We start from the raw sequence: 14,702 nt of genomic DNA on the forward strand, positions 1-14,702 counted from the left end.
TGGTGTGTGGTGTTGATGGAGGTCAGTATTTCCTTTGAGTGTGTAGAATAGCATATTCCTGTACTTTATCTTCCTCTGAAATGTTGGTAGATTTCTTATGAATTTACTGTGTATTTATGTTCACTTATTACAGGTTTGAAAGTCACATTTTTAGTTCATTAACTATTTTACTTTCTCCTCTATAAGTAGTAATTGTTTAAAAATTACTTGAGGGAGCCAGCCTGGTGGTGCAGTGGTTAAGTTCACACGTTCAGCTTCAGTGGCCTGGGGTTCACCGGTTCGGATCCCAAGTGCAGACATACACAGTGCTTGGCAAGCCATGCTGTGGTAGGCATCCCACATATAAAGGAGAGGAAGGTGGGCACAGATGTTAGCTCAGGGCCAGTCTTCCTCAGCAAAAAGAGGAGGATTGGTGGCAGATGTTAGCTCAGGGCTAATCATCCTCAAAAAAAAAAAATTACTTGAAAGTTTTTCAGTTTCACAGAATATACTACATATGTTTCATAGTATTTAAGTTTTCCGTATTAATCAGGATGCTTCTAGCTACAAATAACACCAGTAATACTCAACCTTGCTAAAGCCCCCAGCACATATTCCCTCATGTCTCATTGGCTCCTGAACCAATCACTGTGTACTCAGGGCTCCCTTTTGATCTGGGAATGAGATCAGTTTCCCCAAAGGAAAGGCTCCATAGTAGTGGGGTAGATATATGAACCAAATGTGCATACCATTAAGAAATGGGGACAAAGGATGCCAGGCAGGCAAGCAACAATGCTAGTGCTTTATCCTGAATTTATTGTTAAACCAAAACCTTGACTACTTGTGGAATTTGATGACTACGTGGTTCTTATTTCAGTATTTATAAGATCACAAATTATTTAGCAGTATTATGTTACTTTACCTAAAGACTTCACATAAAAATACCTCATTTCAGTGCTGCTGTAAGAAGCAACTTGGTAACTTTCCACATTAGAGTGATATTGCAAATAAAGCATAAGGTAGATCTCATATATGTTGAACACAGTGAAGCATTTATACAGCTTAATAGCATTTTATACACAGTTTCAAATGGAGCATTTACACAAATTAGGCATTGGTTAAAATATACTTTGGTCTGCTTTGATACTAAAGTTTTTACTAAACCCTTATTATATCTTCATAGAATGAAAGGGGTATTTCAGCAAAGTAACCAGGTAGAAATTTCTAAGTAAAAAGATATTTAGGTATAAAATATAAAATACATTTCAATAGGACCAAGCCCAAGGCCTTAGGATGGTTAAAGAAGGCTCCATGGACAAGGGATGGAAATTCAGCAGGCCATCAAAAGGAAAGTAGGTCTTTAACACCTAGAGAGATAGAGCAAGAGCATATATGCCAAGCAGAGAATGGAAAGAAGAAAGACTTGGAGATGGCCAGGATGTGTTTGGATCAAGGTGGATAGATCAGTGCGTTTGGAGGGAAGGGTGCCTGTAAAGACACAATGAGAAGAAGTTTGAGGAAGTGAATAGAGACAAAGTTTCAACAACCCTGATTGGTATACAGAGTCTGGATTTTATCCTATTGGTGAGAGGACTATTGAAGGCTTTTCTTTCTATGGGAAACAGGATTATCTGGGCAAAGCAGAGTTTTAGAAAGAGTCTTCGTATAGCAATATACAAGGTGGGTGACAGCCAAAAAATAGTAGAATCAGAACATTTGGCAACTATTGATTGGCCTGGGCTTGAGATGTGGTATGAGCAAAATAGGGTGACAACAACGGGAACTTAAAAGATGGATGCTAAAGACATAATATCATGAGTAGGAATTGGTACCTGACTGGATTTTGTGGTAGAGGACTAAATTCAAAGTAATTCAAGATACCAAATTAGATAACTGGAAAGGGACGGAACGATTGCCAGGATGGTAACGTTTGGGTGTGGAGGGTGTGGTAGGATAGGGGTTTTCCAGAAAAGATGAGTTTGGTCTTACATTGACAGCATGTTCAAAGTGGTAATGTGTCCAACAATAGGTATGTGAGACTGCTACTCATTCATACAGTCAGTAATATTGTACTGAGTACCAATGTTGTATTGAAGCATTATAGTTGACACAGGAGGTAGAGCAGTTAACAAGGAAAAAAATGTGCCTGTCCTCGTGGAACTAACAAGGTTACACAAATAAATTTGAGGATTAAGCAAATATATGCTGAGGAGATAAGAAAGTGTAGATTTAATTAAAAATAACATGAGTAGAGGGAGATGGGTGGGGGCAGAGGTGAAACAAGATTAGTGATGAGTTTTGACAGTTGTTGAATCTCAGTGATGGACACATGGGGTTCATTTTACTATTTTCTTTAGTTTTATATATGATTGAAAATTTCCGTAGGAAAATGTTTTTTTAAAAAGGCCAAAAGTTCGGTGCAAAGACCTAATAATTAAACAAGATGTCTGAGAGAGTGATGAAATCATGTCCAAGACTAGCCTGAAAGAGGTATGGAAAAACTGAGGAAGTATAGTGTCTGGGAACTGAAAAAGATAAAAGATGTTTCAGGGAAAAGATGAACAATAGTGTTAATTGCTAAAGAGGTCAAAGAAGACGTTATAACTTAAAGAGGTTGTTATAGGGTAAATCTAGCAGATAGCTCATTCCTAATTTTGTTCATTTCTGGTTGGATGTTCCATGATGGCTGAAAGGAATTGGGGACCTGAGAAGCTTGAGAAAACTATTTTGATCAAACCATTTGATAAGGTGTTCATTACTTGAGAAATGTTGTCCAAGCTTTATTTGCTCATATGTGAATATCTATTCTATTTTTAGGAGACTAATGAGCAAAAGCTTCACAAAATAGCCAATGAACTTTTGCTTACAGAAAGAGCTTACGTCAACCGACTTGACCTCTTAGATCAGGTAATGTTTTCCATCTCAGAATTGTTTTATTTTTTGGCATTGCACATCATTTTAACATAGTAATTAAAATGTTTTAGAAACCACAAGAAGGGGCTGACCATTTTTGGCCAGTGAAAGCTACTTCCTCAAGGAAATCTCTAACATTTTCAGCTTTGGCAGCGAATTCACTAGTTATAAAGGTTTTATAATTCATAAAGAACAGATTGAAGGACTCTCTGTACATGTCACAAAATGCCTTTATCTGTATCTTTCAACCCTAAACACCAGTCTGTTTCTTGACTTTGTTATGATCCTGGGGGCCATGTTACTACGACATTGGAGACTCCAAATAAGAGACTGGTGATTCTAATGCTAATATGAACGCAGCACTGAGTCTGTCTGTCTCATTTGTTGTTTGGCCCTATGTGCGTCATCTGGATTGCTGCAGTCGTTCAGCCGTGTGTGAAACATTTGGTCCAGTGCCTGGCATAAAGTTGCACAGTCATTATTTGTTGAATACGTGAATCTACCTTACCACATTTTGTTCTTTCATCATGGCTGAGACTTGAGTGTCATTTCAGGTATACATTTGCAAAAGAAGTTTTAAAATGCATCATAAGAATAACTGTTGAAAACTCAGACCTCTTAATCCTGTTTCAGTGATAAAAGAAGATAATTAGTAGATTGTCTGCTAATACAGACTCCTCTGATTCAGAGAGAAAGTTGCCATGGTTGAATGTTAGTGTATGAAGAATTGTCCCACTTCTGCCATTGGAAAACTGGAACTTCATGGGAGCAGGCTGTCCTGGGCACACCTCCTTATCATTGTTCCTAGAGCAAACTACGTCCCTGTTAGGGTGAGACTTAAAGGGCTGGATTAAGGCTTACATTCTTTGAAATAATGAATTTGTGACTGAAATACTCACTTCCCAAAGAATTTCCCATAAGTCAATCAATTCATGTTGAGTTTGTGCCTTTGAAACAACTTTTCTCCCCAGGGGGATTGCAGACCTGAAACTTCTAGGTATTCTCATGGTGTAGATGTGGGGTTTTTCTTCTTCTTTTTTTAATAGTTAACTTGTCAGCTAGTGTTGCTGACCTATTAAGAGTCCGAGATTCTCAATTGCTACAATATCCTATCTTTTGGAGTCTCTAAGGACAGAATTTTGTGTTCTTTTTGCCTCCCAAGAAAATGCAGTAGAGGTGAATTTAGAAAATTAACAACCATCTGGACATTTTGAAGGCACAGACCTCCTTCTGCCTACTTTTAATGGAATGGCAAGTAAGAGGAATAGTGGCCCTAGTGGAGAATAGCTAAGACTGCAGGGTTGGTTTTTTTAAACTGTCTTTAAGATACCTGTTCTTATGTACAGGAGAACATTCTTTTTATCCTTATATCAGTATTTTAAGTTATCATGCATTATTATTTACTAAAAAGCAAGAAAACATCTGAGAACTGAAATATTCTTTTGTTCATCCATTGACTAGATACTTACTAAACACCTGTTCTACTGTGGGAACTAAATGATGATGTCCTCTCTCCCCAGAGAGTATACAATTTTAAAAGGGAAAAATGAAATATATGCCAACAAATTACAGTAAAGGGCAATATGTAATAAATGCCACAGAAGTCATTCAAACATAAAGAGGGATGAAAAAATACCACAATTATTGTGCATATATAGTTATCTAATTCTAATATATAATATCTCTTAATTCTACTTATGGATAAGAAGGGTAAATCTTGTTAACTTCAATTGGGAATTCTCTGGCACAGAAAGGCTAACATCCCACAGATGCATCCAGAGAGGCATAGCCTAGGTTAGAGTCAAAGTTTTCTAATTTTAATTGCTGTTTCTTTTCAACCAAAGCATATACCCACTCCTACATTTAAAAAATGATTGATTTCTTGGACCACGAACTTTTTCATTCATTCAGTAAAAGTTACTAGGAGCCTACTATGTGCTTTGCACAGTGCTAGGTGGTAAACTAATAAATTTAAAGTAATGTTTGCTTTATTTTCTTATTCAGGTATTTTATTGCAAACTATTGGAAGAAGCAAATCGAGGGTCATTTCCAGCAGAGATGGTGAATAAAATCTTTTCTAATATTTCATCAATAAATGCCTTTCATAGTAAATTCCTATTGCCAGAGCTGGAGAAACGAATGCAAGAATGGTAAGAGACAACAAATGATAGATATAAGACAGTCATGTTAGATGCTGTTTTTCAGCTTTTAAGTTGAATAATAATGCTACACAGATCTGTAGCTAAAGATTTGCGCTAAATTTTTACATTAAAGGCCACTGATGAAGTTATGGTATGTTTTTGGCTTTAACTAAAAAGGATTTTGTCTCTACCAGCCATTTGTGACAACATGGATGGACCTTGAGGGTATTATTCAAAGTGAAATAAGTCAGAGGGGGAAAGTCAAATACCATATGATCTTGCTCATAAGTAGAAGATAATAACGACGACAAACTCCTAGCAACAGAGACTGGATTGGTGGTTACCATAGGGGGTGGGGGGAGGGCAAAAGGGGTGATTAGGCTCACATGTGAGGTGATGGACTATAATTAGTTTTTGGGTGGTAAACATGATGTAATCTACACAGAATTCGAAATATATTACAATGTACATCTGAAAGCTATATAATGTTATAATCCAATGTTACTGCAATAAAAAAATAAATAATAAAAAAAAGGATTTCATCTCTACTCTCCAAACTATCTTTTGACTAGTGGAGACAAGATATTAGGAGTAATTGGAGCTTCAAGAATTCCATAGTATCTCTCTTTACTACGTCATTGCTAAACTCCCTTTAAAAAGGTGCTTCTTCATTCTCTACAAATCTTACGGAAGAGTGGATCTGATAAAGTAGTGTGTGTAGAAAGTGATTACTTCATTTAGAGTCCTGTTAATTCACTCATTGTGTAAGAAATCATAATGACTTGTTTCTATATTTTATACAGGGAAACTACCCCTAGAATTGGTGACATCCTTCAGAAATTGGCGCCATTCCTTAAGATGTATGGAGAATATGTGAAAGGATTTGATAACGCAATGGAATTGGTTAAAAACATGACAGAGCGTATTCCCCAGTTCAAATCAGTAGTTGAAGAAATTCAGGTAATAGGACTCTTGTTCAGGCTATAATTTTTTTCTGTAACAATCATAAGATCTTCTAGGTCTAAAATTTAGATTCGAAATCTGTCTAAGACACCTAGCCAAATTCCATTCTACTCTGAATTATGCCAAAATTATCTCTGTAAAGTTAAAATATTTATTGAGCACATGCCCTGTAATGAGCAGTAAATTCTTCATTTGCTTTTGAGACCAGGAGATTCTAGCTTTATCAGAGTCCACATAAATTTACCAAGTGAGTTCCCATTCAGGTCTGTGCCTCTCTTACATTCTTTCAGAGATTGAGATGTTAGAAGGAATATAAATGAATATAAAGAATGATTGTTATAAATCCTGACATTTTGGAAACATCATTATTCTGGTTTTTTTGGTCCCTTTATATATGTGTCCTGATTTTTTTTTTTTAATTTCACCAAACCTGATTAATAATTTCAGTAGAGCCATAGTGATTTCTATTTGATTCTCTAATCAAAATTGTTAATAACTTATTCTTTGCTGAAGTTTAAATATTGAAAAGGAATTCTTTAGATCACATAAGATTCTTGGGGTAAGGATTATTTTGCTGCCTTTCGTGTTCATTTTTTACTTGCCATATTAATTCCTCTAATTTTAAAACTATTTCTTGAGTTATTTTCCTACTGGTTGCTTGAGGGATTACAATATCCATCTTCATTTGTCACATTCTACTTCAGATTAATACTAACCTTAATTCTAGTAAAATATAGACATTTTGCTCCATGATAGCTCTGTTTCCTCCTCCATGCTCCATGGTATTAGTGTCATATATATTACCTTTATATATGTTTTAAATCCAATAATACAGTGATATAATTATTGTTTAATACAATTTTATGTCTTGTAAGAAGTTAAGGGAAGATAGAAAAAATGTATCAATAAATATATTTATTAATCCATATATTTACCATTTCTGGAGTAAGTTCTTTCAGTATGAAAGTGATAAGTGTTTCTTGTAAAATATTAGATAGCAGTGAATTTTCTTGGTCTTTGTTTATCTGAGAATATCTTTATTTTTTCTTCACGATTGAATGATAGTGTTACTGGATACAGGATTCTTGGTTAACATTTTTTTTTCTCAGCAATCTGAATGTCATTTCACTGCTTTTTCTCCTTCACTGTTTCAGATGAGAAGTTAGCCATTAATTGTATTGATATGCCTGTGTATGTGATGAATTGTTTTTCTCTTGCTGCTTTCAAAGTTTTCTCTTTGTTTTTGGCTTTCAACAGTTTGAATATATTATGTCCAGGTGTGGATCTTTTTGTATTTATTGTGTTGAGATTGGTTTAGCTTCTTGGATGTGTAGGTTAATTTTGTTTTAATCAATTTGAGAAGTTTTCAGCCATATTTCTTTAAATATTTTACTCCCTTTACACATACATCAGAATTCTTGATGTTATTCTACAAGTTTCTAAGGCTATTCATTTTTCTTCAATCTTGTTTTCTTTCTGTTCTTTAGATTGTGTAATTTTTCTTTTTTTTTTCTTTTTTTTTTTTTTGAGGTATGCTTTTTGGTGAGGAGGATTGGCCCTGAGCTAACATCTGTTGCCAATCTTCCTCCTTTTCTTTTTTTTCCCCTCCCGAAAGCCCCTGTACATAGATGTATATCCTAGTTGTAAGTCCTTCTAGTCCTTCTAAGTGGGATGCCGCCAGAGCATGGATTGACGAACAGTGTGTAGGTCTGCACCTAGGATCTGAACTAGTGAACCCCTGGCTGCCGAAGCAGAGCACATGAACTTAACCACTACACCACTGGGCTGGCCCCTAGATTGCATAATTTCTATTAATCTTTCTTCAAATTCATTGATTCTTCTGCCATCTTGAATCTGCTGGTGAGTCCCTGTAGTGAATTTTTTATTTCAGCCATTGTACTTTTCAACTCCAGGATTTCCATGGGTTCTTTTTTTTTTTTTTTTTATGGTGAGGAAGATTACTCTGAGCTAACATCTGCTGCCAGTCTTCGTCTATTTCGTATGTGGGTTGCCACCTCAGCCTGGCTGACAAGTGGTAGGTCCACACCCAGGATCCAAACCCATGAACCTGGGCCACTGAAGTGGAGCGTGCTGACCTTAACCACTGTGCCATGGGGCCGGCCCCCATTGGTTCTTTTTTAGAATGCCTGTTTCCTTCTTGAAAATTGCTATTTGTGCATAATTGTTGTTATGATTTTCATGCTTTTCAAATAAGATTTCTTTGAACATTTTTATAATAGCTATGTTGTGGTCTTCGTCTGCTACATCTAACACTGCATTCAGAGACAATTTTTTTTGACTGCCTTTTTTCTTCAGTACAAATAACACATAGTATTTCTTGGAATGGCTCATAATTTTTTGCTGAATATTGGACATTTTAGATAACCTACTGTAGCGACTCTGGATTCTGATTCCCCCCACTGAAAGTGTCTGTTGTTTTTTATTTGTTTAGTAACTTGCTTAGACTAAATCTATGAAATCTAGCTCTCCCTTGGTGTGCAGTTGCTAATGTCTTGTCTCAGTTTGTTGTTGCATATTCTTATTTATATGTGATCCTGGCTCTCTAGGATTGCCCCTATTCAGTCTAGGTTAGGAGTCAAAGAATTATTGAACAGAGGTGCTTAATTACCTAGAGCCATTAGGCCTCTATCCTCTGCTGATGGACTTGTCTATGGATAGGGGAGCATGTTGAAAAATCAAGCCATTTTCAAGTTTGCTGGGCCTTTCACATGTCCCATCTGCATGTTCAGAGCCTCAGGGCAGCCAGGAGGACTGTGCTGGCTTAGGCTCTCTTTGGTCTGTGCTGATCATTCACATAGCCTCAGCAAAACAGATGATTATCTCACCCACAACCACAGGTTCAGGCTAGTAGAGCCATTGGTCCTCCTCATTTGCCCACCTTAGAGATCTTCCACTCACAATGTTGCTGGGTGTGTGCCTTACCCAGCACTGCAAATCAAATGCGCCCTCTTCAGCTTCAGCAGAGAAACTGCCAGTCCTTACAGCCTGCCCCACTCTGGTAGACCCTTCATGTTGACTGAGCTGGGAAAGGAATGGGGGTAGCCCCAGGCCAGAATAACACAGATTCTCGCTTTTCTTACCCAAAGTTCAGTTTTAAAAGCCTGAACACTCTTCAGATTGTTATACACCTTTGTTCGATTTCCAAAATGCCGAAATGATAGTTTTATCAATTGTCTAGCTGTATCATGGCTTTTTACAGGGAGGGTCATTACGTCTCCTCACTCAGCCATAGCCAAAGTCTTGCCTCTTCTCCTTCAGTCCTTTTTTTGAATATCTCTGTTCTCTTGTGAATAAGCACTCATTAGCTTTCTAAACACTAGCTCCTTCTTTGATTCTTTCGCCAGCTCCTTTTGCTAATACTGAAAGGTAGACAGAATACAAGGTTTGCCCTCCTGAATCTTCTTTGTCTTCACATCTTCAATGATGTCATATTTCCCCAAGCCTTTAACCATTATGTCATACAGATACCTCTAGGATCATTGTTTCTAGTCTATTCCTCTACCCCAAATTGCTGAGTGCTGGTTACACAATTCTTTATGAACATTTGCTATCAAACAAAATCAACATGTTCCATTCCTATTTTTAGCTCCTAAACATTTTTTCCATCTGACTTTTTGTGGCTTGCACAGAGTAGCTTGTGGCCATGTGATTGGATTTATTAGCCAACACCAATATTCTCTCATTCTCCAGAGTCTGACAACTTGGATTTACCCCTGATTCATCACTTTTCCTCATTCTCTATCTGTGTTCATTTGCCTGTGAGATAATATATTCAAGGTGCTTTGCATGGAGCTTGTTACATAGTAAATGCTCACTAAATGATGATGGTGATGGTAGTCATTCTTGTTTTATCAAATCTTAAAATTCTTTCTCTGCAGCGTCTATCCTTTCCCTATTATGAGTAAATGATGGGGTTGTGAAAAGAGTGCTAAATTGGGAATCAACTAACCAGTTTAGAATCCTAGTCTGCCACTTATGGTCACTTGACCTTAGGAAACTCTCCCAACTTCTCTGAGATGCAGTTTCTTCATCTAAAAATTTGGAGATCAGTAATATTTTCCAGGATATATATACACACAATAGGTTCATGGAGAAAATCAAATGAGATAACTAAACTTATCATATTAATATTTTATACTTTATTAAGGAAAGCCATTAGCCCTCAGCTTTCATGCCATTTTCAGGCTCTTTTTACTTTTTTCCTGGTCTACAATTTTAACTTCCAAACTAGTTTCTCCATGTCTTCCTAAAGCCACATTGTAGTAGGTTCATCTTAATTGAGCTCAAATCTGATCTCAAACTCCTCCATGAAAATCTGCATTAGGTGAAACAAATCTGAAGTCAGCCTGACATTATTACCCCAGATTGCCTTTTCTTTCTCATTTCCTGTTGCCCTGTAAATATCTTATTTGCCAAGAAAACTCAACTGTTTCCTTTTACTGAACGTTTCCCGCCCCACTACCGTGGGCCTGTTCTTCAAGGTCCCTCTTCCCGCATTTATCCTCTGGTCTTCCTCACTTCCCTTCCCACCAAAGCCTGCCCTCATCAGAGATCATGTTAAATGCTCCCTTCTCTGTGAAGCCTTTAGTTTCTTGTTTGCTTTGAATGCAAACACCATGTCTTAATACAACTTTTATACTCTGCAGTGCCTTGATCACGGTATGAGTTCAATAAATATTTTAATAGGATTCCTGCTTTGTTTAATGTGAACAAGAATACATCTTATTTTTCAAGTAATCTTTCCCTCTCTTATGTTAACAGCTTAGTGAAAACAAGTGCTATAGACTCAATTTCGCCCTAAGAAAAGGAGATCTATTTACAGAGTTTGGTTTCTAATGGAAAAGAATGTCCTGACTTAATGAAAAATTAAAATTTTCTGACAGATAATAAGATGCTCAGATCTCTTTATTCTTCTTTGTGGAGTCTTTTTTAAGTTCAAAGGAAATGACTTTCATGGTAGCCTTATTATGAAATCGTTTCTGCTGAGTACAAAGTCATTTAATACAGTTGTGCTTAGTGAACCTTATTAAATAGATGCTTCCTTTGAAAACCTCTGGAGTTTGATTTAATAATGTGACCTTACAAACCCTTGTAGTGACTAATTGAAGTGGTTGCCAGCAATCTGGAATTTTCTTGCTTAAAATTCTGCTTGATTTTCCTTTCTGTTCTTAAACTAGATTACTATTCCTCAAACTTTAATGTTATAAGAATCTAAGGTGTTTTAAAATGCGTATTCCCAGGCCTTAGCCTCAAAGATCATGGTTGCATAGATTGGGATGAGATTTACAATTTGCACTTTTAATAACACCCAAGATATATCTAACGTAGGTGGTTAATGCACGGACCACACTTTGTAGGAAAGTATTGCCCTTGATGAAAGCTCTCTATTATAGTAAGTTTTTGTAAACCGGTTAGCCTAATTTTTAAATCTTTCTTTAAAAATCTTTCTCATTACAGAAACAGAAGATCTGTGGGAGCTTGACTTTGCAGCATCACATGCTAGAACCTGTTCAGCGAATTCCCCGGTATGAGATGCTCCTTAAGGACTACCTAAGGAAATTGCCCGCTGATTCTCCGGATTGGAATGATGCTAAAAGTAAATGCTTCCCCTCTAACTCCCTTTCCATTATGGGATAATATAGTGGCCAAACAACCTTGTGGTTCCAAAGTGAGATAGGTCTCACAGCCAATTTAGTAAAATATTGCTGCCAGAAAATAGCCTCACTGGAATTGTTATCAACACCTCAATTAGGCAAGCACTTTTGAACCCAAATCACAGGTTTAGAATAATGCAAATCACATTTCTCATGCTGGTTTCACGTTAATCATTAACTCTGAAATTCAAAACTATAGTCTTAGAGACATCTGGAATAGCAATACACAATTACCTTCTCACAGGAAGAATACAACCATTCAGAATTACTAGTGCTGCTGGTTAATTAGATAGGTTGAGCATATCAGGAAAGCTAAGATGACATTTACTATGTAAAAATAACCTAAGAGAGTTGGCTCTACATAACCTAAAACAGAAGGGAAAATGGTTCTTTTTTAGTGTCAGTTAACATTTCCTCCAAGAAAACTTTATTCTTCTTCTGCTAGTTGTCTTTTATTTTTTCGTTAGATCATAATGAAAGACATTTTAAGCTCAAATTCAATAATAATTTTGCTTTCTCATGTACTTTAGAAAAATTATCTAACTGAAGGGAAGAATGAAAATTTAAGAAGTAGAAATGGGTTAGTATTCAATAAGTACTAACAATACTGGTGCACAATCTTAAAACATTGCTACTTTCCCTAATAATTTCTTGTCTTCTGTTATAAGCGAAACTTTATAAAAGATGAGGAACACAAAACACAATCTTTGGTCTTTGAGCCTGGGTCTTTTTTTGAGCACTGTCTGTCTCTGATACGTTTCTCCCACCATCTAAGTGAGTCGGTGACCACAGGAACTTCTCTTCTCCCCTTTCTCCCTCTATAGTTTAGACTTATCCTGACTCATCTTCTTCCACTTTCCACTTCATGCCCACTTTCCACTCATCTGGCCTGAGTGATTGGTTTAGTGGCAGAACTAGTATTAGGATTGGAGATGGGATGTCTACTGCTGCTACTCAAACTGGTCCCTTGGGCAGTGGCACGTCTTCTTTTCTCTCCCTCCACCTTGGACCCTGTACAAAATGCACAGAATTGCCTAAATCAGGCTGGTTCTCCAAAATTTAAATAATAATTCACTTTCTTCTTTACTCAGAGACTTTGACTTCACGTAAGATGCCTATGTCAAAAATGATAAAATGGGCAAAATAAAATAAAATACCTTAGTAGGGTATTTTATTACTCTTTTTGGTTTCCCATTGCTACTTACACTAAAATTCTAAGGAAATCATAGAAGTACTTTTAAAGACCTAAAAGTAGAGGGGAAAGCAGCAAAAGTACATTCTGTTCAGCAGTGGAACAAAGAAGACAGAAAATTTGGTCCAGAGGTTGTTGTGGTAACAGAATTTAGCAGACCAGCATCCACAAGATAGAAAAGAAAAGAGGGGAGCAGGACATGGCTTAAGATTGAAAGCATTCCCTGGGGTTGATCCAGCAGGAGGCCTCAGCTTCCACAGCCCTTCACCAGCACTCCTGGAGCCCCTGCCTTGCCCAGACCAAAAGAGGGTCCCATTCCCATCTCTCCCTACTACCTGCCTCAGCAACAACACCCTCCATTGGCATTGGCATTGAAGATTCCCTTTCAACTGACCAAGGCTAGAACTGTGAGTGTTTTCCCCAAGAAGTTGGTTATGCTCAGTAGTTAATTTGCTCATGAAACTAATAAAATCCTTACTACTACGGAAATGTTGTAGAACTTTGAGTCAGAAGACCTAGGTTCAAATGTGGCCCTACATCTTACTTGTGTGACCTTAGCCAAGTCATATTACTCTCTATTTCTTTCATCTGCCAAATGGAGCTAATATACTTTCCATTCAAGGCTGTCTAAGAATTAATTGACATAATACATATGAAAGCACCTAGCAAAAGTGCCTGGTACCAAACTAGTGTACATGGTGTTTGTTGATTTGGAAGGTCCATTCCGGATTACATACACCTGTGAGCCTAACCATTGCATATGACTTTCAATGAGGAAATACCCTTCAAGTTCCAAGTAATAGACTTACAAATGAACTTTTGAGAGTATCCAGTTTGTAAATAGAAATTGCCCCTGCTTTCATCATGCGTCTTTGGTCTCAGATTTCTTCTTATTGTAGTGTATGTTACTCAGCTATCTAGCAGCATAGTAAGGACAAAGTATATTTATTTACTTTTCTTTTTTCCCATTTAGAATCACTTGAAATTATATCTACAGCAGCAAGCCATTCTAATAGTGCAATAAGAAAAATGGTAAGTGGTTTTCAGAGGAGACAGGAATCTTCTAGTTAGGTAATTGTCAACGATATAGCCTAACACTATCTACAGGTTTGGACCAAAATGAATTGATACAGGCGAATGAAAAAGATTGTTTACAAAATATTTAGTGTTATCTGGAATAATTCTCTCCCTTCTTCTCCCAGGTTTCAATTTGCTCGTAACTGACACATTTTATACCAAAATTTATGCTTAGTCCCAGTCCCTTCTGAATTGTCCATATTTTAGCTAAGGTCAGTGTATTGTTAAAGCCACTAAGGTGAAACCTCCTTACATTTGATCGTGCTGTTTTGTTTTAATTTCCTAGGAGAACCTAAAGAAACTCTTAGAGATTTATGAAATGTTGGGAGAAGAAGAAGACATTGTAAATCCTTCAAATGAACTAATAAAAGAAGGACAGATCCTCAAACTAGCTGCTCGGAACACGTCAGCACAAGAACGCTACCTTTTCTTAGTGAGTATTGTAGTGTGAACAAGTCACATAGGAATAATTCATGAAATTGTTATATATGTCTTAGAAAAGTAGGATGCTTGCTTGCTGACAAAAGCAATTATATCTACCTGGTTTAGTCAACACTGTCAGGATTCCACATAAGGGGATGTCCTTAGTAACTGACACTTGTTATTTTAAGGACACAAATCTTTTGGTAAGGTTTTTTTGTGTTTTTTTTTTAAATATTTCACATACTAAAGACAATTTAATCTTCCCATGATGATCATAGACATCAGTGCGTATGTGGATATGATATGCTTTCTGAAATCCTCCTTTTGTTTAGATTTTCT

General features: G+C 36.8%; 1 protein-coding gene and 1 long non-coding RNA gene across 15 annotated transcripts in view; one reads left to right on the top strand and one right to left on the bottom strand.

Annotated features, from left to right (window-relative positions):
* FGD4 (FYVE, RhoGEF and PH domain containing 4) overlaps positions 1–14,702 on the top strand; it is a 192,541-nt gene that overhangs the window by 155,659 nt on the left and 22,180 nt on the right. For all 14 annotated transcript variants that reach the window (XM_014865995.3, XM_070494675.1, XM_070494679.1 and 11 more), the window contains 6 exons: positions 2,797–2,886; positions 4,897–5,042; positions 5,837–5,993; positions 11,475–11,613; positions 13,837–13,895; positions 14,227–14,373. In XM_014865995.3, coding sequence (XP_014721481.3) covers positions 2,797–2,886; positions 4,897–5,042; positions 5,837–5,993; positions 11,475–11,613; positions 13,837–13,895; positions 14,227–14,373 — 738 coding nt within the window. The remainder of the gene's footprint in view (positions 1–2,796; positions 2,887–4,896; positions 5,043–5,836; positions 5,994–11,474; positions 11,614–13,836; positions 13,896–14,226; positions 14,374–14,702) is intronic.
* LOC106846944 (uncharacterized) overlaps positions 1–14,702 on the bottom strand; it is a 92,551-nt gene that overhangs the window by 29,550 nt on the left and 48,299 nt on the right. The window lies entirely within an intron of this gene.

The sequence above is a fragment of the Equus asinus genome, chromosome 22, assembly GCF_041296235.1.
Source record: "Equus asinus isolate D_3611 breed Donkey chromosome 22, EquAss-T2T_v2, whole genome shotgun sequence".
Classification (NCBI taxonomy): domain Eukaryota; kingdom Metazoa; phylum Chordata; class Mammalia; order Perissodactyla; family Equidae; genus Equus; species Equus asinus.